The 22,364-nt window shown below is 39.7% G+C and overlaps 1 protein-coding gene across 2 annotated transcripts in view; it reads left to right on the top strand.

Annotated features, from left to right (window-relative positions):
- The first annotated feature begins 2,244 nt into the window (after window positions 1-2,244).
- Window positions 2,245-22,364, top strand: part of Apool (apolipoprotein O like) — a 52,867-nt gene continuing 32,747 nt past the window's right edge. Inside the window, exon 1 of one of the 2 annotated variants that reach the window (XM_060374372.1) lies at window positions 2,245-2,377. In XM_060374372.1, coding sequence (XP_060230355.1) covers window positions 2,363-2,377 — 15 coding nt within the window. In that variant the 5' untranslated portion in view covers window positions 2,245-2,362. The remainder of the gene's footprint in view (window positions 2,378-22,364) is intronic. The other variant, XM_060374373.1, reaches the window with a different exon arrangement.

The following is a 22,364-nucleotide window of genomic DNA, read 5'->3' as shown; positions in this document are numbered from 1 at the left end:
TACTAGATATATAATATAGGATAAACATACTAAAATCAGTACACATACAGAAGCTAATCAGGAAGGAGGACTCTGGCTAAGATGCTCAAACCTCATTCAGAAAAGCAAAGAGAATGGACACTGGAGGAGGGAGAAAACAGGGAACATGACAGGAACCTACCACAGAGGGCCTCTGAAAGGCTCTACCCTGCAGGGTAAAGAGGCAGATACTGAGACTCATAGCCAAACTTCGGGTAGAGTGCAGGGAATATTTTTTTTATTTTAATTTTTGTTAATTACAATTTATTCACTTTGTATCCCCCCATAAACTCATCCCTCCTCCACTCTTAATCCCACCTTCCCTCCCCCTCCTCCATGCATGGTCCTCCCCAAGTCCGCTGATAAGGGAGGTCTTCCTCTCCTTCCTTCTGATCCTAGTCTATCAGATCTCATCAGGATTGGCTGCATTGTCATCTTCTGTGGTCTGGTAAGGCTGCTCCCCCCTCAGGGGGAAGTGATCAAAGAGCAGGTCAATCAGTTCAAGTCAGAGGCAGTCCCTGTTCCCATTATTGAGTACAGGGAATCTAATGAAAGAAGTGAGAGATAGTAAGACCTGGAGAAAACAGGAGCTCCCCAAGGACAACAACAGATCCAAAAATTTTGGGCACAGGGGTCTTTTCTGAAACTGATACTCTAGCCAAGGACCATTCATGGAGATAGCCTGGAACCCCTGCACAGAGGTAGTCTATGGCAGTTCAGTATCCAAGTGGCCTCCATAGTAATGGGGATAGGGACTGTCTCTGACATGAACTGATTGGCCTGTTCTTTGATCACCTCCCCCTGAGGGGGAGCAGCCTTACCAGGCCAGAGAAGAATGTCGCCACTTAAGAGCTGATAGACTAGGATCAGAGGGAAGGGGAGGAGGACCTCCCTTTTCAGTGGACTGGGAGAGGGACATGGGTGGGGAAGAGGGAGGGTGGGATTGGGAGGGGAGGACGGAGGGAGGTACAGAGGGGGATACAAAGTGAATAAATGTAAATAATAAAAATAAAAATAATTAAATAAAAATAGAAAAGTAAAACAAAACAAAACAAAAAACCGAACAAACAAGAAATATTTGTTGAATAATGAGTGAATGCTGTTAACTAATATTGAGAAGTTTACAGGAATATTATGAACACTCTTTTTCTCAAAGTTATTCACAGAGACCTCAGGAAGCCTGTGCTCTTATAGAGAAAAATATACCTCCTCACAATATATTCCCGTGAGAACATTATAATAATCATTTTATTTTAGATCAAGTCACACCATTGCTAAAACCCCTCCAAGTATTTCCATTTTTCTTTTTAAATTAATTTTTCCATATAATATATTCTGATCACTGTTTCTCCTTCCTCATCTCCTCCCAGATCCTCCCCATCCTTCTACACCGCACCTTTGTTGTCTCTCTCTATAGAAAACAGACAAATAAAAAAAAGAATAAAAGAAAACAAACAAAAAATTCCAAATTAGTTATAGTGACACACAAAGCCTATTTTGCAGTGTTTTTTAATTGTTGTGGAAACTACTAGTCTAACCCTTTTTCTCATACTACTTTTGCACGAAATACTTGTCTACATTCCTTATGATTTTTTTCTCAAATCACTTTATCAGTGCCTTCAATCTATATGAACTAGTAAACTCCATTTGATCTCCACAGATACCTTCCAGTTTTGTTTTTTTTTTAACCTTTAATACATCTTAGTGTGTGTTTTTAGTATGTGTGTCAAATTCACGTCACCAGGCTTGGCAGTATGCACCTTTTACACACTGAACCATCTTGTCAGTGTGTTTTGTTTTCTTGAATAGTATTTAGGCCTTTCTAATATTTATTTGTCACTTTTTCCCAGTGCTTTATGATATGCCACCAGATTTTGTAGTGTACTCTGAAAAACTGGCTGACAGAATTGGTGCTCAGTGACAGTTTCAGAGTGGATGTAATTGCCCCAAGGATGGCACAGGTGACAAGCTCTTGTGACTGATTCTATGGCTGTTTTCTAAGATCTTGAGTTTTAGATTCTTATCTAGGCAAATCACACAAACACAAAAGTTATTCACCCAAGAAAACAATTTCTAATTGGAGTGTGGAGACCCTTCTGAGAGGTTTTATCTGTCGAGGGCTGGAGCGTTGATCACAAGTATAAGCTCCTTTCTCTGAAGAACTAACTGCTAACTAGTAAGTTAATTTCGGCAGCTGACAAAGCAGCTGCAGGAGGCAGGGCAAGGGCAGGAGTCAGCTGTCTACCAGCTTAAAGGGGAGGGGCTGTGGTTGCGCAAGTCAAATTGAACTGCTTTGTCCCTCTGTGCTCTCCGTCCGAAAACTTGAGCCGAGGGAGTCCTAGGTATGGCGGCCTTTAGGGTAAGTGAAAAGAAACTTAGTTTTCCACGCCCTACTCCCTTTGAGCCCACAACATTCCAGTAGTTGTGGAAGGGACCGTCCGCCCTAACTCACGGATCGAGCAAGTGGCGGTCCGGAATCGGAGTGTTTAATATTTGCAGCCTAAACACACCTATGTAGCCTCCTTCTCTGGAATTAACTGTTAATACCACGGGGTCCTTTAAGTCGGGTAACCCGCTGCGCTATGAAAAGGCCCGGGCAACTAGCCCCTCCGTCAAACAAAACAAAAGAAAACAAAACAAAAAACACTTCGGTATTTCTTTCAGTGCGCAGGACGGAGCTCCATGACCCGAACATAGGACTTCCTTCAAAAATTATCTGGGGCAAAACAGATTAGTAGAGACGTCCCAGAGTCTGTATTTTTCTTGGGATTATACAAAGTGTTATTCCCAGTCCGATAGCCAGTTTCTTTGGAGTTTAGTGAGAAATCGTGCTTTTGTGGTAGAGAAAGCAAGCCCGATGACTCAGGTTTCAACGTCAGTTTACAAATACTTAATGCAGTTTTTTTTTTTTTTTTTGGCTGTATAACGCGTGTTAGGCTTGAAAGATAAAAGACTGTGAGTAATTCAATCAGCAGACGTTGTTTTTAAGGTGGCTTAGTGTTCTTTATTTTCCATCCTTACTGCATTTTGCACCTTGGAACCTTATACTTACTTTTGAACTATTGACCACTCTCCTAATTTTATCGAATCCCTCTGTTCCTCTGATGGAATCCATTTTCTCCTGTGCTGCCGTAGTACTTACACCAAGATGAGTCTGCCCCAGTACATTAAAGCCGCTATAGGCACTCCATTATCAGCTCTCAGGGGTCAGGTTATATTTCTAGATAACAACGCTTCACCTAGCCTCTGCTCTCCATCTTTCTTTCCTGTCACCTAAGAATCCTCTGCTCTGTGTTCAACTTCTTACTTTATCTCCCCATGCCCCCTTTACCTGCTCTTTCTGCAATTCCTAAAGTGCTCTTTCCCATTCTTATTTAATTTCTAGCAGGCATGGCTAACCAACTTTTTTGGTAATTCGACTCCTTGACCATAGTTGTCTTCTACAAAGTTCGTCCTAGAGTTACAATGTTTAAATAGGTTTAGGATTTTGGATTGAGTAGGATGTGGTCTGTAGTCCACAGGTAGCACAGGAGTGCTCCCTTTGTTAAACACAATGCCTTGACAACTATAATGATTCATATGAGATAGTTATTGACAATTGTATTGATAAGTTAATTAAAAGTTTTAACTTGTTTTTTGATAGCCAAACCTAGAATGGGCATGTGAATATGAAGAGTTTCTTGGTATCTAGGTACAGAGATACAAAGTTTTAGAGGCAAAACCCACAAAGATGTATCAGAGTTAGATGAGTGTCAGAGTAACCTTGAAACATTTATTCCTGGCAGAGTACAGTAGTTACTTTAGATATAACTTGCCAGTTATTTTGGTTAATAAATCTGGATCATGGTCAAGGCCATGGAAGTTTCACATGTGCTTAACATGAGCATTGGAGAAGGGATAAAGGACTGAGAACTATTTAAGAACAGAAAATGGGGTCAGAACAGGTGGTGTTACGTTAGTCATTTCATTCCCCAATTTTTAAAAGTTATTGTTAATTTTTTATATTGGCTGTGGGGTAAATACTGGTTTCTGAGGATCCATATTTTTTTTTTTTGTCTGATGAACTTTAAAAGGTAATTTGTTATGTAAGGACTTAGACTAAGTCTTATAAAAAGAGGGAGTAAGGGATCAGGGCAGTGAAAAATGTTGTGTGAGTAATGAATTTTAATCATTTTATGGTGCCAGAAATTATTTCATTTATATTTTTATACAGTTATTTTTAACTTTTCTAAAGTTTCCTCTTTTTAATTGATAACTTTCGATTTGTTAGCATAGAAGCAACAAGTCTAGTCTACACAGTCTTCCCTGGGGTCATGGAAATAAGTTTAAGCCTTGTCCGTTTTGGAGAACTGTTTCTGTCAGAGACTCCATGGATGGTGGTGGTGGTGGTGGAGTATATGAAAGGAGGACTGAAGGTGTATGAAATCTGTTTATTTGATAAAGAATCTCTTTTCTTCCCACCTGATGAGAGCTGCAGTGTTCAAGGCAGTAGTCTCTTATCACCATTTCTGTCATTGGCACAAGGAGTGGGTAGCCCTTCTGTAACGGGTGGGTGGATTTTTCTAGTAGTGCTCATGGCCAAGGAGAGGAATGGAGACAGTGGCTGCTCAAGTGCTATTTAGCAAAGTGTAACTCGTACATTGTCTAGGCGATTTCTCCAAATAATTGTTTAGATTGCATAAGGAAATTGACCTACTGTTAAGGTGTATTTCAGATCCCCAAAACTGGGCTGCCTAGTGTCACTTCAGGTTTTGGTCCCAGGTCAGTTCTCAGAGCACTCCCAACCCAGCATCTTAGAATTTGCTTATTGGCCCCTGAAAGGCATCTTACTATAAACTGCTGCTTTCTGTATGAATTGGTCTCCATGGTAGTTTCATCAGCGGTTTGGATATTAAATCTTTTGTGGTGTTAGTACCAAATCCAGGCTACAAATACCTCGGTAGTCAGTCTTGTGTGTTTGTCCCCACCAGTGCCAACAGGGTCAGCGCCAATAGCAGTCAGACAAGATAGCTGTAGCCAAGGTCGGCACCCACCACTGTCCCATGTCCAGGTCACCAGAGATCATGTGTCATTGTCAGTTGAGGCTTAGCCACTAGCCAAAAAAGGTCTGTTTTGGTTGTCACCACAACCCTAGTGGTCTGTGGTTGTCATTGGGGGAGCATGGTGGTCCGTGGTGGTCCTTGGTGGAGTGTGGTAGTTTGCTTCTCCGCAGCAGTAGTCTGTGTTACTCCATGGTATGCCCTAGTAGCCTTTCCATCACTTCCTCTTTCTCTTCTGTATTCTCTTGCCCCCTTTCTCTTCTTTTTAATAACCCCCTGAAATAAGGGTTATTCAAATAAGCATGGGTATAGGTGTGGAGTCATCCATTGGAGTGTGGTCTCCATATTTGGATTTAGACCACTGAGGAAAACTGCCTCTTTCCTTCCCTACAGTCATAAATTGTCCATGGCTCTTCATTAGGATTGATGAGGCCACCTCTGATCCTTGCTGGAATTTTGATTCTCTTGATCTTAGGTAGACATACAGAATTTTTGAATACTTGAGTACTACAACATGCAGCCAGAAGATGTTTCCTAGTGGTTGTCTTAACTTCTGCTTTTTAAAATCCCACTTCCCTGTCTTTCATGGTGTTTTTGAGCCTTAGCAGACAGTGGGTGTGATATAGATATCCCATTCATAGCTGAGGACTTCATAGATGTTTGTGGGTTTTTTTTTTTCATATGGTAGATCTATTTCTAGTTTTTTGAGGAACATCACACCAATTTTCAAAAAGGCCAAAGTAGTTTACAACAGTAGTGTATAAGGCTCATTTACCCTCTCATCCGTATCAGCATTTACTGTCATTCTTGGATCATGGCCATTATTACTGGAGTGATATGGTATCATGGTGTGGTTTAAATCTGCTTTTCCCTGATGGCAAAGGGTGCTCAACACTTAAGAGTGCTTTCTGGCTGTCTGTATTTCTTTTGAGAACTCTCTACTCAGTTCCCTGGGCCATATTTTAAATGGCTTAAATGTGGTTGCTTTTACACTTCAGCCTCTCAGAAGTGTCTCAGTCCACAGTTTATATGTACATTGGCCTGGTAGGTTGAATATACATGGCAAAAGTCACAACGAACACCCTGACTCCAGCTGCCTAGGTTTTGTCTGGAAAACACACGCAGTATGAAAACTAGCATAGTGCGTTCCCTACAGCACGAGCATATTCCCATGGTTTCTCCGCAGGCTTTTATTTTCAATTTCAACCCTTTGAGGTTGACTATTTGAAATGCTGATGAGCAAGGACCAAATTGTACAGCTATATTTGTAATGTTTATTATTGTGTTTGGGTTATTATGGTTAACAAATTTTGTTTTTCCGAAGAGTTTTAGAAGAAAATAATAAATGATACTATGGCGGAAAGACTATATTCTTACTAGATTTAATGACATTTTGTTCTTTTACAGATGATTCACTTACTATTTTCAGAAGAAAATAAGCACCCTGATATGTACAGGTCCTCTGTTAGTGAATCACTGGTGATTACTCTAAAACAGGGCACTCTTGTCTAAGATTTTTATGTTGCTGCCAAGAAATAGCTCCCAGGCTGTATCTCTTGAGATGAAGTATTCGTATCCTTTTTTTTTCTTCTTTTCAGTTTCAGCTAGAGAAAATAGTAGTATACCTGTTAATGTAGAAGATGTCTTTAGTGGTGCTTGTCATTATCACAGAGTTTATTATCCTTGGAAAACAATCTAGCACATATAGGGGTATAATCCAGAATTCCAAAAAGGGAAGTAGATGCGCCTTCATGGATAGGAAAGATAGGCTGAGACTCTTCTTTATGATCCAAAAGAGTATACATGGATCAATGAAAATTTTATGGTCATTAACTCAGTCTACTGAAGAAGTTTCTCACAAAGACGTTATTTTAAAAAGAAAGGTTTTAATGGGAATGATGCGATATTGGCATTGTTTCATTTTACTGTAGGTCATAAATATACTGTTTGGGGTTGCTTAGTAATATGCTTTTGAAAGGATTTTAGCTATAAGAGTGATATATTGTGGAAGTCTTATATTTTGAAATATAATTTCCCACTCTTAAAAATGTGATATGTCTGTTATATGTCCCTTGCTTGTAAGGCTAAAACTCTTAATATTTTATATTTCATCTGATAATTATTAGTTTATTGTGGAGCAGCTCTTGATATGTCAATTCAGCTTTTGTTCTGCCTCCTACCTGTTATTTCATTAGTCATGTATGTATGCCTCTTTGTTTGTTTCCCTCTGGTCTATACATATTACTAGTTCCGTATAAAATCACCCAGAAAAAACACTACTGATATATTTAGTCACAGTTCTCCCTTCTCTACTGAAAAGATAGATATTGGGAAAGAAAGAACTAGTAAATAGAGGTTTAAAAAAATGAAAACTAATACAAAAATAAATAATTTTTAAAAATTAAAAAAAGGAAATGAAAAGTACAGTTTGGAACAAATGATAGTAGAAAAATAAAGAATGGGGGAAGCAATTGGTTATAAGGAAGAACAACCTTAGTTAACAAAAAAAGGTGGGTAGGCTGTTTTGTCCTTTAGCTATGTTGGTGAAATACAACTTACATTGTTCTCTACTGAGATCTAGTGATCCAGAGTTTCCATATAGCTTTGTGGTGATATATTTCCCAAACAGTAAATGGAAGAAGCATAGAAATAAGCCAAATTAAAAGTAGAAAGCAGATAAAGGAAATTTATCCAATGTATCCACAAGCCACATTAAGAAGGACAAATACACCTGGTTATTCCTTCATGTCCCTCTTTAGGGTCCTGAAGTGGTGTAAAGTTTAAACAGGACCAAGGATATGCACATCTAAGTAGTTCCAGTCAAGGTGTGGTCCTGCCCACCATTGGTCCATCATAGTCTGGGCTTTAGTCTCATCATGTAAGGTGGTCGGCAGGTTGTTAGAACTGTGTAAAATCTTTTTCCAGGAGACAAATTTTCCATCTGACTGAGGCCTCTTCATGCTCTAAGCATGAGGTTTTCTGGGAGAATTTATCATTTCTTTGGGATCTGTTGTTTCAATAATTTGCTAGTCAAATTGAAAGGTATCTCTTTAGAATATCTTTATTTCTTATAGACTGGTTACAGTAGTTTCCTTTCACTGTTCTTTTGGCCTACACAAAATGTGATCTATTTAAACAATATATAAGCAGTTATTCCATAAGTATATTTTCCCCAGGGAACTCACTAATGAAAACATTATTGGCTATTCTAGCTAAAAGTATATTGACCTAAATAGAAAATCCTATCTACTTAAGTATGTATTTCATACAATATAATTAATTTTACCAAGAACTTTTTCATGTTGTATGCAAAGGTGAATTCTGCCTTTACTAAGAAACAGTCTTGCTCTGTTGTCACTAAGAAATGATCATTTTAACTTTGAAATTTGGGCTAGAAATATGTTATAAGTTACAATCCTTTTTCCCCCAGCACTCTACCATTTATAAACATTTTATCAGTTTTAATGTTTCCTTCTTAGAATGTTTCTTTTTTTTTTTCCCACTGTTAGGTGGCTTGTCTTTATCTATCTATCTATTTATTTATTTATTTATTTATTATTATTATTTTTTTCTCAATGCAGTTTATTCAGGAACCTTGAACAATCTTCTGACCCTGGGGAAAGCCAGCCCACAGCTTAAATAGCCTCTGGGTAGCCAACCCCAGCGTGCCACGTGGGCAATGAAGATAGGTCCACATACACGGAAGCAAGCCAGATTCTCAGCCTTAGCCAAATATGGAGTTGTTTGTGACAGAGAGCACTCACCATCGGGAAGGTGGAAGGCGGAAACCAGCTCCATCTTTAAGGCGCGGCATTACGCAGCTCTCTATCTTAGAATGTTTCTTAGACTGTGACAGTTTTTGTATATATCAAGATAAAATATTTTCATAAATTTTATTTAAGCTGGACTTGAATTGGTTGATGCTTCAGTCTTGGAACATAGGAGCATATGCAAAAATTTTGGAGTAAATATATTTTAATAGAAGATATTTCATAATTTTCATTCTGTTTTCAGAAAGTTAAAAGTTAATAGCATTTAATCAGTCCTAAAATCTTAGATTAATGTTAAGATTTTCAATTGTTTTGTAGCTGATTTATAGTTACCACTACGAAATGTTAAATAAATGAGCTTACTAGATTCTGTATTTCTACTACCTTGTTTATAATTGTGGATCCTTCATAACTTGGATATGAAATTCCTTTGGATTTAGATATACTTCTACTCAACAGAACTCTTATCTTGGGAGATAAAATAGATTGTGGGTAATGTCCTAGCATTTCAAAACTGCTCAGGGTCATGTTTTAGAGCTGCACTTCTGTAGAGTGTTGACAATTTAGTTATAAGGCTTTCCAGAAACACAACTATCAAGTCGCCATGCCTAATTAGCTATAAAGCATTACAAAAACACAACCATCAACAGTAACTATTTTGAAAATTGTTTTTTTTTTTCTTTTTTATTATTAGTTACATTTTATTAACTATGTATCCCAGCTGTGTCTGGCTCCTTCAGCTCCCTCATTCCCTCCTAACCCCTCCCTTCCTCCCTCCCTCCCTCATCTCCTCCCTGCCCCTTTCCCAGTCCACTGATTGGGGAGGACCTCCTCCCCTTTCATCTGTCCCTGTTTTATCAGGTCTCTTCAGGAATGTCTGCAAAGTCCTCCTCTGTGGCCTAGCAGGACTGTTCCTCCCTTGGGAGGTAGGGAGGTCAAAGAGCCTGCCATTGAGTTCCTGTCAGAAATAGTCCTTTTTCCCCTTACTATGGGAAACCGAAAATTAATTGTAAACAGATTTATAAATATCCAAATCTGTTAATCTTTATAAGGTTTACATAGTTTGAAGCATCAATGCATATAAAACTGCAAGCAACAATTAGTATAATTATACAGAAGTACTATATGGAAGGTATTTATTTTTTTCTTTTTGGAAGGTATTTCCAAAGCAAAATATAAAACCACTGGATTAGTAGAATAAGTCTATAGCACTAGCACTGACAATCAAACAAATTCTCTTACAAAATTGGAAGCAGTAGTAGTTATTACACATAGGTTATATAGAAGTATATCTCATATACAAGAAAATAATTATTATCAGAGTGTATATATATGTATGTATGAATATGTGCATATATATGGAGATTATATTTATATATATATATACTGCTTTCTACATATATAAGAAATTTTGTTTGATTGTCAGTGCTATAAACTTATTCTGCTAATCCAATGGTTTTATATTTTGCTCTAGAAAGTTTCCATGCACGCACACACACATACACACACACACACACACCAGGTTTTAATTAGCAAGATTTTCCAGAATGGTTGTTTTTAATGCCTTTTTAAGTTTATAAGACACTAAGAGGTCAGCATTACACCATACTTATAAGGAAATCATTATATCCAGAGAGTGGGAGGGTCTGTGAAGTCCTATCATTATCTATTTTAAGGAGGTGCCAGTTGGTTTAAGGAGTCAGAAACTAAAGGGACTAATGAAAAAAAAAAAAACATTAGCAAGGTCCAATGTAGCATGAGAAGCATTATATATAGCATTATATCATTTGTATAATTTATTTGCTTTAAAAGAACACAGTTAGTTGAATCTATGTTGATGGGAAGATTTTTTGTTGTTGTTGTTGCTGTTGGCATTTGGAACAAATCAAATACTTTATTCAGGTTTATTAAATACATACATTATATTTGTTGCTTCATGTGTCAGTGGCCAAGAAAATATAAGTTTTATCAGTTGTTAGTTATAGGAGAGAAAAGATATTTTTCTAATCCAGGATTATGTCTGGCCCATGGCCAAGAGAAAGCTGTGCATGTTTGGCCCTCTGTGCCCATTGCTCAGACTGGCTCAGGCTGGCTGCCATTGTTGCTGTCTCTCCTTCCACGTCTGGCTGCTTAAAAGGCACTGTGTGGAGCAATAACACTTGCTGGTTATTTTGCATGTATGAGCCTTTCATGCTTTTTCAAGTTTGTAAATTTTATATAATATAAAACTTAGGTATACAGTATAAACACTTATAGTCACAGATATATTAGGCATCTAATTGTAGTGGAGCCAATTTAAACCAGTTATTTACAAAGTGTCATTTTAAAAGACTTAAACACAAAACTGATCCTGAAGTGAACTTTAAGACACTTTTCTAAGTAGTCACAAGTCTCAAATAAAAAAAGCAGAAAACATAAAACATTTTTTAAATTTTTAATTCTTTATCATAATTTTTCATTATGTAGCCTGATTGAAGCCCTTCACACAAGTCCCCCCAGTCCCACCCTCCCTTAGTCTTCCCCCATCCTCTTCCCCTAGTCCACTGAAAGGGTGAGTTCTTCACCATTGCTATCTGCCCATAGCTTGTTAAGTCTCATCAGGAGGACTGCCTGGATCCTCTTCCTATGGCCGCATCACCAGGGCTGAGTAGGCAACCGAGTTCTTGATAGAGGCAGCCCGTGCTCCCCTCACTCTAAGATCCACATGGGGACTGAGATGCCAGTCAGCTACTTCTGAGCAGGGGGTCTATGTGCTTTCCATACATGTTCCTTGGTTGGTATGTCAGTCTCTGCATGACCCCCTGGCCTCAGATCCTTTAGCTTTGTTGGTTTCCTTGTGGAGCTGCTGTCCCTTCCATGTCCTCCTATCCCACCACCCTCTTCCATAAGAGTTCTGACCAAAGTTTGGCCATGAGTCTCAGCATCTGCTTAGATCCCTGTTGGGTGGAGCATTTCAGAGGACCCTCTAGAGTAGGCTCCCATCCTGTTTCCCCTCTTCTACCTCTTTTTGGGTCGATCTTGTTTGCCATTCTAAAAGAGATTTAAGTATCTTCTCTAGGGTCCTCCTTAGTGTTTAGCTTCTTTAGGGATGTAGATTGCTATCCTGTATTATATGGCTAATATCCACTTATAACTGAGTATATCTCATGCCTATCTTTCTGTTTCTAGGTTAACTCACTCAGGATGATCTTTTCTAGTTCCATCCATTTGCCTGCAAATTTCATGATTTCCTTGTTTTTAATAACTGAGTAGTATTCCATTGTGTAGCTGTACCTCAATTTCTGAATCCATTCCTCTGTTAAGGGACATCTAGGTTATTTCCAGATTCTGGCTATTACAAATAAAGCTACTATGAACATAGATGAACAAATGTCATTGTTGTATATTTGAGCATCTTTTGGATATATGCCCAGGAGTGGTATAGCTGAGGTAGTGCTATTCCCAGTTTTCTGAGAAAGTGCCAAATTGATTTCCAAAATGGTTGTACAAGTTTGCACTTCCACCAGCAATGGAGGAGGGTTCTTCTTTCTCCACATCCTCTCAAGCATGTGTTGTCACGTGAGTTTTTGATCTTAGCCATTCTGATCAGTGTAAGAGGGAATCTCAGAGTTGTTTTGATTTGAATTTCTTTCTTTTAATTAATTTCATTAATTGCAATTTATTCACTTTGTATCCCCCATAGATCCCTCCCTCCTCCCCTCCCAATCCCACCCTTCCTCCTCCTTCTCCAACCATGCCCCTCCGGTCTTCCTCCCCTTCCTTCTGATCCTAGTCTATCAGGTCTCATCAGGAGTGGCTGCATTGTCTTCCTCTGTGCCCTGGTAAGGCTGTTCCCCCCTCAGGGGGAGGTGATCAAAGAGCCAATCAGTTCATGTCAGAGACAGTCCTTGTTCCCATTACTGTGGAACCCACTTGGACACTGAGCTGCCATGGGCTGTATCTGTGCAGGGGTTCTAGGTTCTAGGTTATCTCCATGAATGGTCCTTGGTTATAGTCTCAGAAAAGACCTGTGTGCCCAGATTTTTTGGTTTTGTTGCTCTCCTTGTGGAGCTCCTGTCCTCTCCAGGTCTTATTATTTCCCACTTCTTTGCACTCTGCCCAAAGATTGGCCATAAGTGTCAACATCTGCTTTGATACCCTGCAGGGTAGTTTCAGTGATGAGTAAACATGTTAAACATTTCTTTAAGTGTTTCTATGCAATTCACTATACCTCTGTTGAGATTTCTCTGCTTAGTTCTGTACCCCATTTTTTTTTAAATTGGATTATTTGGTTTGTTGGTGTCTAATTTCTTGAGTTCTTTATATATTCTAGATATTAGCCCTCTGTCAGATATAGGGTTGGTGAAGTTCGTTTCCCAGCCTTTAGTCTGTCATTTTGTTCTGTTGACAGTATGCTTTGCTTTACAGAAGCTTTTCAGTTTCACAAAGTCCCATTTATTAATTGTAGATCTTAGAGCCTGAGTTGTTGGTGTTCTTTTCAGGAAATTGTTTCCTGTGCCAATGACTTCAAGGCTTTGCCCCAATTTTACTTCCAACAGGTTTAGTGTGTTTGGTTTATATTGAGGTCTTTGATCCACTTGGACTTTAATTTTGTGCAGGGTGATAAGTATGAGTATATTTGTATTTTTCTACATGTAAGCATCCAGTAAAACCAGAACTGTTTGCTGAAGATGCTGTGTTTTTGCCATTGTATGGTTTTGGCATCTTTGTCAAAAATCAGTTGTCCGTAAGAGTGTGGGTTCATTTCTGGCTCTTCTATTTGATTCCATTGATCCACCAGCTTGTTTCTATGCCAGTACTATGCAGTTTTAATTACTGCTGCTCTATAGATTAGCTTGAAATCAGGGATGGAGATGCCTCCAGAAGATCTTTTATTGTAGATGATTGTTTTAGCTATTCTGGGTTTTTTGTTATTCCATATGAAGTTGAGAATTTTTTTTCCAGTTCTGTTAGGAATTGTGTTGGTAATTTTCTGGAAATTTCATTGCATCTGTAGATTGCTTTTGATAAGATGTCCATTTTTACTGTGTTATTTCTACCAATCCATGAGCATGGGAGAGCTTTCCATATTCTGATATCATCTTCTGTTTCTTTCTTCAGATACTTGAAGTTTTTTTCATACAGGTTTTTCACTTGGTTGTTTAGAGTTACCCCAAGGTACTTTATATTATTTGTGGCGACTGTGAAAGGTGTGTTTTCCCCTAATTTCTTTCTCAGCCCTTTTACTTTTGTATATATGATTGCTACTGATTTTTTGAGTAAGGGGAACAGGGACTGTCTCTGAACTCAATGACCTGCTCTTTGATCACCACCCCCTGAGTTGGGTACACCCTTACCAGGCCACAGAGAAAGACCATGCAGCCACTCCTGATGAGACCTGATAGGCTAGGATTAGATGGAGGTGAGAAGGAACTCCCTTGTCAGTGGACTGGGGGAGGGCTATGGGTGGAGATGAGGGAAGGATGGTGGGGATAGAGAGGGTTAAGGGAGGGGGATACAGTTGGGATACAAAGTGAATAAATTGTAATTCATAAAAAATAAATGTTTATAATGTTATAATAAAAAAGGAAGTTTGCTGGATATAGTATTGTGGGTTGGCTTCTGTGATCTCTATGCTTCTGCATGATATCTGCCCAGGCCTTTCTGGCTTTCATAGTCTCTTTTAAGAAGTCTGTTAAGAATTCTTTTAAGAAGTACAATTCTTATTGGTCTGCATTTATATGTTACTTGGCTTTTTTCTCTTGCCGATTTTAATATTTTTTTCTTTGTTCTGTAGACCTAGGGTCTTGATTATTGTGTAGTGGGAGAACTTTCTTTTCTGGTCTAGTCTATTTGGTGTTCTGTAGCCCTCTTGTATGTTTTTGGACATCTCTTTCTTAAGGTTGGGGAAGTTTTCTTCTGTGATTTTTCTCAAAAATATTTCCTCGGCCATGGAGCCTTGAATCTTTTTCTTCTATACCTGTTATTCTTAGGTTTCATCTTTTTATGGTGTCTTTGATTTCTTAAATGGTTTGTGTTTGGAAATTTTTCAATTTTGTGTTTTCTTTGAGAGATATATAAATTTCTGCAATTATATTTTAGCACCTGTGATTCTCTCTTCCATCTCTTTTATTTTGTTGGTGATGCTTACCTTTGTGGTTCCTGATCTCTTAGTTCTGCAATTGCAGGGTTTTCTCTGTTTGTGTTTTCTTTATTGATTCTAATTCTGTTTTCATCTCTTACAACATTTCCTTCATCTGTTTGAATGTGGATTCCTGTTTGTCCATGATGGCCTCTAGTTTTTTTTTTTTTTTTTTTGTTCATATCCTATTTATGTGCCTCAGTTTTTTTTTTTGTTCATTTCTTTTTTTTTTTTAATTTCAAGAGATATTTTTTTTTTTTTAGAGATTTTGGATAGTTTTATTTATTTTTTTTTAATTTTTCATCAATTACACTTTATTCATTCTGCATCCCCCCATAAGCTCCTCCCTCCTCCCCTCCCAATCCCACCCTCCCTCCTCCCTCTGATTGCATGCCCCTCCCCAAGTCCACTAATAGGTGAGGTTCTCCTCTCCTTTCTGATCTTAGTCTGTCAGTTCACATCAAAAGTGGCTGTATTGTCCTCTACTATGGCTTGGTAAGGCTGCTCCCCCCCAGAGGGAGGTGATCAAAGAGCAGGCCAATCAGATTATGTCAGAGGCAGTCCCTCTTCACATTACTATGTAACCCAATTGGACTCTGAACTGCCCTGGGCTACATCTGTGCAGGGGTTCTGGGTTATCTCCATGAATAGTCCTTGGTTGGAGTATGAGTCTCTGGGAAGTTCCCTGTGTTCAAATTTTCTTGTTCTGTTGCTCTCCTTGTGGAGACATTTCTTTATGTGACTTGAATAACTGCATAATTATAGGTTTAAGATCATTTTCCTGTGTTTCAGCTGCAATAGAATATCTGTTGATTTATGGAGATTCTGGTGAGGCCATGATGTCCTGGTTTTTGTTGTCCTTATTCTTCCACTGGCCTCTAGCCATCTGTTTGTCTGTAGTCTTGACAGGTTATTCCAGGAGCCTGTACTGCAGACTGGATCCACCTGTCTCTGGAGTCTTGAGTAGTCTTCCCCTGGATTCACTCTCTCTGCTGGCTCACTCTTTGTGTCCTGGATAACTGGGGCACAGGCGGAAAGATCTCTGAGTCTAGAGCTGCTCCATTGTCCCATAGACTTCCTTAAGAAGGTGGAGGATGGATTTAGGTCCCAGGCCTGCCTCAGCTTTGTTGGGTTCACTGGCTGTGCTGGCAGCATTGTTTTTGAACCAGGTGGGCTTGGGTTCTGGGGAGCAGGCAGAAAGATCTCAAAGTCTAGAGTTGTTCCAATGCTCCAAAGGCCTCCTTGGGGTGGAGGACAATTGAACTTGGGTCAGTTTCCTAGCCCAGCTCCACTGGGTTCTCTGTTCTGGGCTCTCTGATTCTGGCCCATGTGATCCAAGCTGCTGGGGCACTGGTGGATAGATCTCTTTGCCTGAAGCTGCTCCAGGATCCTACTGGCTTCTGTTAGATGGTTGGGGATGGAACCTGGGTCCCAAGCCTAGTTCATCTCTGCTGAGATCATTGTATGTGCTGTGCTGTCTGATTCTGACCTGGGTCCGCCAGGCATTTGGGGAGTAGGCAGAATGGAGCCATGTGTTCCCCATCATACCAGAATGTATCTCCTCCTCTGGGTGGTGAAATAGAGTGCCATTAGCCACTGTAATTAGGAAGGTGCCCACAGGATGTTGAGTGTGGTCTCTCAGGTTTGGAACCAGGAACCTCTAGTAGCCTGAAGGTGTCCACAGGACTATGGGAGTGGGTGCCCAGTTTTGGGTCTCACCCATAGTAAAGAAGGTATTAACTCCACAGGAAGTGGGAGTCAGTGCCCAAGGTCAAAGTTGCCAGGCTCTGGTTCCAGGAAGATATCCACAGAAAGTGGGCTTGGGCAGTGGGTGGCCTAAGGCTGCAGGTTCAGAACTGTGAGTGCCTTGCTGTTGCCTGTCCTGGAAGGTATCCACAGATGGTGTTTCTGGGTGGGTGGGTGGCCTAAGGCTTAAGCTTAGGAGCCCAGTGTGCATGCTGCAGGTCCTAGAAAGGTATCCTTGGTTGCCCTAGGGCTGCCAGGTCAGAGTTGCATGTGTAGCCACTCCTGGTTCCAGAAATATATCCACAGAAGGTGAGTTTGGGTGAGTGGCCTAGGACTGCAGGGTCAGAGCCCAGAGAACTGCTGCAGGTCCCAGGAAGGTAACTGCAGATGGTGAGATTGGGTGGGTAGCCTAGGGCCGTGGCAGTGCTGTAAAGGAGCCCAGGAATTTTTCCAGGCATTATATGGGTGGCCTGAAAATGGAGCTTCAAGTATCCCCATGGATTCTCTTCTCACCAGAGAAACACAGATGTTGGGGTTTTGGCGTCCACAGTACAGCCTGCCTGTCACCCTGATCTCACTGCTGAGCTGCTGTTCAGATACCCTGTGTGGTCGGTGCCACCATCTTGTGTCCATCCTCCTGTTTTGATTATTATATGGCAGGGGGATATTCTTTTCTGCTCTAATCTATTAGGTGTTCTATAGGCCTCGCCTCCTGTATACTTACAGGCCTCTCCTTTAGCTTGGGGAAATTTTATTCTGTGATTTTGTTGAAAATATTTTCTGGGCCTTGGAGACAGGAATCTTCTTTTTCCTCTAACCCTATTATTCTTAGGTTTTGTCTTTTTATGTTGTCTTGGATTTTTTAGATGGTTTGTGTCAGGAATTTTTTGGATTTAACATTTTCTTTGACGGATACATCGATTTCTTCCATTGTATCTTCCACACCTGAGATTCTTTCTTCCATCTCTTGTAGTCTATTGGTTATACTTAGCTCTGTAGCTCCTGTTTTCTTCCCTAAGTTTTCCCTCTCCATGATTTCCTCCATTTGTGTTTTCTTTAATTTTTCCTTTTCTATCTTCAGATCTTGTAAGATTTTTGTTGATTTTCTTCACCTGCCCATTTTTATTTTCCTTCTTTTCCTTCAATTCCTTCACCTGTTTGTTTGAACTTTCCTCTATTTCTTTTATTTCTTTCAGTGATTTAATTATTTCCTCTTTAAAGACCACACGCTGTTTGGGTGTATCTTCTTGTATTTCTTTACAGATGGCTATAATCTGTTTGACTTTATCTTCTATTTCTTTATGCATCTTCTTGAATTTCACTTATGTTAGGGTGTCCAGGGCTACTTGCCCCTGTATAACTGGGTTCTGGAGATGCCATGTTGCTTTGAATTTTATTGATTATACTCTTACATTTGCCATCACCTACCTACGTATCTGGCTATCTCAGGTGTTTGCTATTATTTTCTAGTGCCTGCTGGAATCCTAGGGTGGGGAGAATTCCCTTGCAGCAAGATGGTTGTTTCTGAAGGAGCCCTCCTCAGCTTTTTGGGTGTTGTCACCAAATGACCAGTGCTTCTCAGGGAATTGCTATCACTCCTCTGAGGTGTATGGTCCTTTGCAGTAATTTGGTTCGTTGGAGTTCAGGGGCTCTCTGCTCACCAGGAGGAGTCCTGGAGACAGCTGTCCTACCACTGGGTTTCTTGATCTGAATTTAGTGATCTGCTGCTGCTCAGACACTGTGTTTGCTGGGCACAGCCTCTTTTTTTTTTTAATTTTATTTTTTTCTTATCAGTTACATTTTATTAACTCTGTATCCCAGCCGTGCCCCGATCCCTCATTCCCTCCCAGTCCCTCCCTCCCTCCCTCATCTCCACCGTGCCCCTTTCCAAGTCCACTGATGGGGGGGACCTATTCCCCATTCATCTGATCCTGTTTAATCAGGTATCTTCAGGACTGGCTGCAAAGCCCTCCTCTGTGGACTAACAGGACTGCTCCTCCCTTGGGGGGTGGGGAGGCCAAAGAGTCAGTCATTGAGTTCATGTCAGAAATAGTCCTTGTTCCCCTCACTTTGGGAAACCAATTGGTTACTGAGCTACCACAGGCTACATCTGAGCGGAGGTTCTAGGTTATATCCATACATGGTCCTTGGTTGAATGTCAGTCAAGACCCTGGGGCACAGCCCTCTTGAAGAACCAGGGAGCCCCTAGCTTTTGTCAGTTTAGCTAGGGAGACAGGTTGAGTTTGGAGAAGCATCCGGGAGCTGATTCTGTGGGTCCCAGGCTTCTGGTGATCAGAGGTTAGAACTCTTGTGCCCCAGGACCCAAGGATTAATCAGTGGTAGGTGAGCACAGCACACAGGCTTGTGGCTAGAGGCTAGAACCCGGAATCCTGGGGATTCAGGGGCTTTTCCAGGGATTAGCTCTGGTAGGCTCCTGTCCTGTTTCCTGTTTTCTCCCTCTATGATGTCCATCTCATTTGCCTTTCTGAGTGAGGACTGAGCATCTTACCCAGGGTCCTCTGTCTTGCTTAGCTTCTTTAGGTGTACAAATTTTAGTATGATTATCCTATATTATATGTCTAATATCCACTTTTAAGTGAGTATATACCATGTGTGTCTTTGTGCTTCTGGGAGAGCTCACTCAGGATGATCTTTTCTAGTTCCCACCATTTGCCTGCAAGTTCCATGATTTCCTTGTTTTTAATTGCTGAGTAGTATTCCATTGTGTAAATGTACCACAATTTCTGTATCCATTCCTCAACTGAGGGACATCTGGGTTGTTTTCAGATTCTGGCTGTTACAAATAAAGCTGCTACAAACATGGTTGAGCAAATATCCTTCTATACTTGAGCATATTTTGGATATATGCCTAGGTGTGGTATGGCTAGATCTTGAGGTAGGACTATTCCTTATTTTCTGTGAAAGCACCAGATTGATTTCTAAAGTAGTTGTACCAGTTTACATTCCCACCAGCAATGGAGGAACGTTCTCCTTTCTCCATATCCTCTCTAGCATGTGTTGTTACTTGAGTTTTTGACCCATTTTGATGGGTGTATCTTTGTTATGTGCATTTTGCCTGTGCATATGTATGTACACCGCTTGTGTGTCTGGTACCCACAGAGGCCAGAAGAGAATGTGGAACTGTAGTTACATGTGGTTGTGAGCTATCATGTTTGTGCTGGGAATTCAACCCTGGTCCTCTGAAAGAGCAGATGGTGTTTTTAACCCCCAAGCCATCTCTCCAGCCCTTAATTTAATTTTTAAATGAGCATGCAAGTATTAAATATCCTAACATTTTTAAAATAAAGTGTGTTATAGTTGATATCTCCCTCATTTCTCCATTCCCCCTGTTTTCCCTGCTGTCCCTTGTGTTCTCCCCTCTCTGAGTCTTCCTTGTGCTTCCCCCTATCCCTGCTTCCAGGGCATCCCTTTATTCTTAAATCATTAAAATTTTTCTGTACTTTCCATTTTCACAATGTTTGATATGAATAAAACTTATGAAAATTTAGTGCAATATTATTAAATATAATTATTTTCTGGTGACTTTCATTTTTGTGGATATGCTGCAAAATTATATACTTGAAAATTATCACTGTCATTTACCATCATAATTAGAAGAAACTCTGGATGCTTTATAGCACAACTCTTTTTTCAAAAGTGAGGAATCTGATACAAAAAAGGCCACATAGTGAATTAGTAGCCGAGTTGAGGCTAGAACACAATTTTTCTATTTCATAGTAGTGTATTCCTTCAATGATACCATTTTTACCTTCACCTTTTAGACCTTCACAAGTGAACCAGCCCCAGGGCACTGTAAAGTATAAAATTCTATTAAGCTGCTAATGACTGTCCTGTATTTTGTTGACTAATCTCAACTTGTTACACCTCATTAGGTACTGAAAATAGACTAAGTTCTTGAGCCAAATATTTAAAAGTATTTTATACCTGTAATATTGCAAGCACAATTGAATTTTACAAATCTCAATTTGAAGGTCCAGATGGCTGTTTGCATGAGATACTTGTTGCATAGCTCTATTCTAGGGTGCCAGCAGTTAGTTACTGAGGCATGTTACCACAGGTGTCTAAAATATGATTTCTCTTTCTCTGCACAAGGAGGAGGAAGCACAATCACTTTCCTAAATTGTATTGATCAAAAGGCTAAATATTGTGGTTGTAATTCTGTGAGGACAGATTGTAATGCAGGCCAGCTTCAGTTTTCTCCAACAGCGAATCTATTCTAACCTGCCCGCAGGTTTGCTGCTGCTATTAGATCTGACATTTTAAAATGTCATGGTGGATTTCATGAGCAAAATTCTTCAGAAGTGAAAGATACACTTGATTTTAGCCAAAAGGCTTAGAAGCATTCAAAAGTAAACAATAAACAACTAATGCACAGATTTCCTGGGCCCACATCTTTTCTACTTGAATTTCCATATCTATTTAGCTCAAGATGTCTTCCCTCTCTAAGGAGTTAATAGTCTTCTTGGGGAGTATATGGTCATACCACTGACACATGAAATAAAAAGCTTAGGGTAAACATCAGGGAGAAAGAAGGCTACCTGTATAAATTGGAGCAGGGTTACAGAGAACATGAAAGTAAAAAATGGTTTTAAACAGTGTGTTAGGAAAGTGGAAGCCAATTTATTTTCTTGAAGCAAGAGGGTGATCTGAGTGACAATAAAATTATCTTGACTTGACAGAGGAAATTACACTTGGCTGGAGTTAGATGAGACTAGAGTCATAGCCATGTGCTAGGATGACAGCAATGGTGATGATGATGACGGTAACAGCTAATATATACTGAACCCTTTCTCTGTGTTAGTTCCTTTGTGATAGGTGACATTAGATATATGGACATTGACATATGGATTCACTTTCTCAGAGCCACATCATGAATAAAGAATAGGGCCATAATTTACATTCAAATTTGACCCTAACATCTGTCCTCTTTGTACTACTTTACCAATTAGATGATAAGGGCCTGGTCTAGGTTGATGGTTCCTATAGTCACTGGTGTACACCTATATTATAACACTCATTGACATAAGCTGTTTTATTATATATTGTCTCTCCTATTATTAGACTGAGACTCTGAGAATGCAGATCACACCTGCAAGCTCACTACAATTTCATTACAGTGTCTACTTGATATGATCGCCTCTTGCTCATCCTTCCTCCTTTTCTGCTTTCTCCTCCTCCTTGTATGTTGATTAGTTTTATCCAAGCGTGAGTTACAGTGCTGTTGCCCATGAGGTCAGTGCTAATGAATCAATAAAATATATTAATAAAATGTCCTGAATTAGAAATGAATGTGAAACAAGGTTATGTATTGATGAAAACAAAACCAGTGAATCTTGGGAAGCTAAGTCTGGATTGTCCCCAGGAGCAGTGGTTCTCAGCTACTTTAGAAAACAGAATAATCACAAATAACAAGAATCTATTATTTTCATTAAAAAATGCTGATAAGGAATGAGTTATATCAGAATGAGGGAGTTATGTGCTGTTAATCCTTGCTATTTATAATCTTTATGTTACAGAATGCTCTTCCGAAGACTTGTTATGTTTTGGGAGGAAGCGGTTTTAATTCTCATTGGCTTTTAAAAAAAGCATTTATAATTTGCCCTTGACAAATTGTTACTTTTACAAATGCGAATAGTTTTAACTCAAGTT

Source organism: Meriones unguiculatus, chromosome X (assembly GCF_030254825.1).
Source record: "Meriones unguiculatus strain TT.TT164.6M chromosome X, Bangor_MerUng_6.1, whole genome shotgun sequence".
Classification (NCBI taxonomy): domain Eukaryota; kingdom Metazoa; phylum Chordata; class Mammalia; order Rodentia; family Muridae; genus Meriones; species Meriones unguiculatus.
This window is presented reverse-complemented; position numbering and strand designations above follow the sequence as displayed.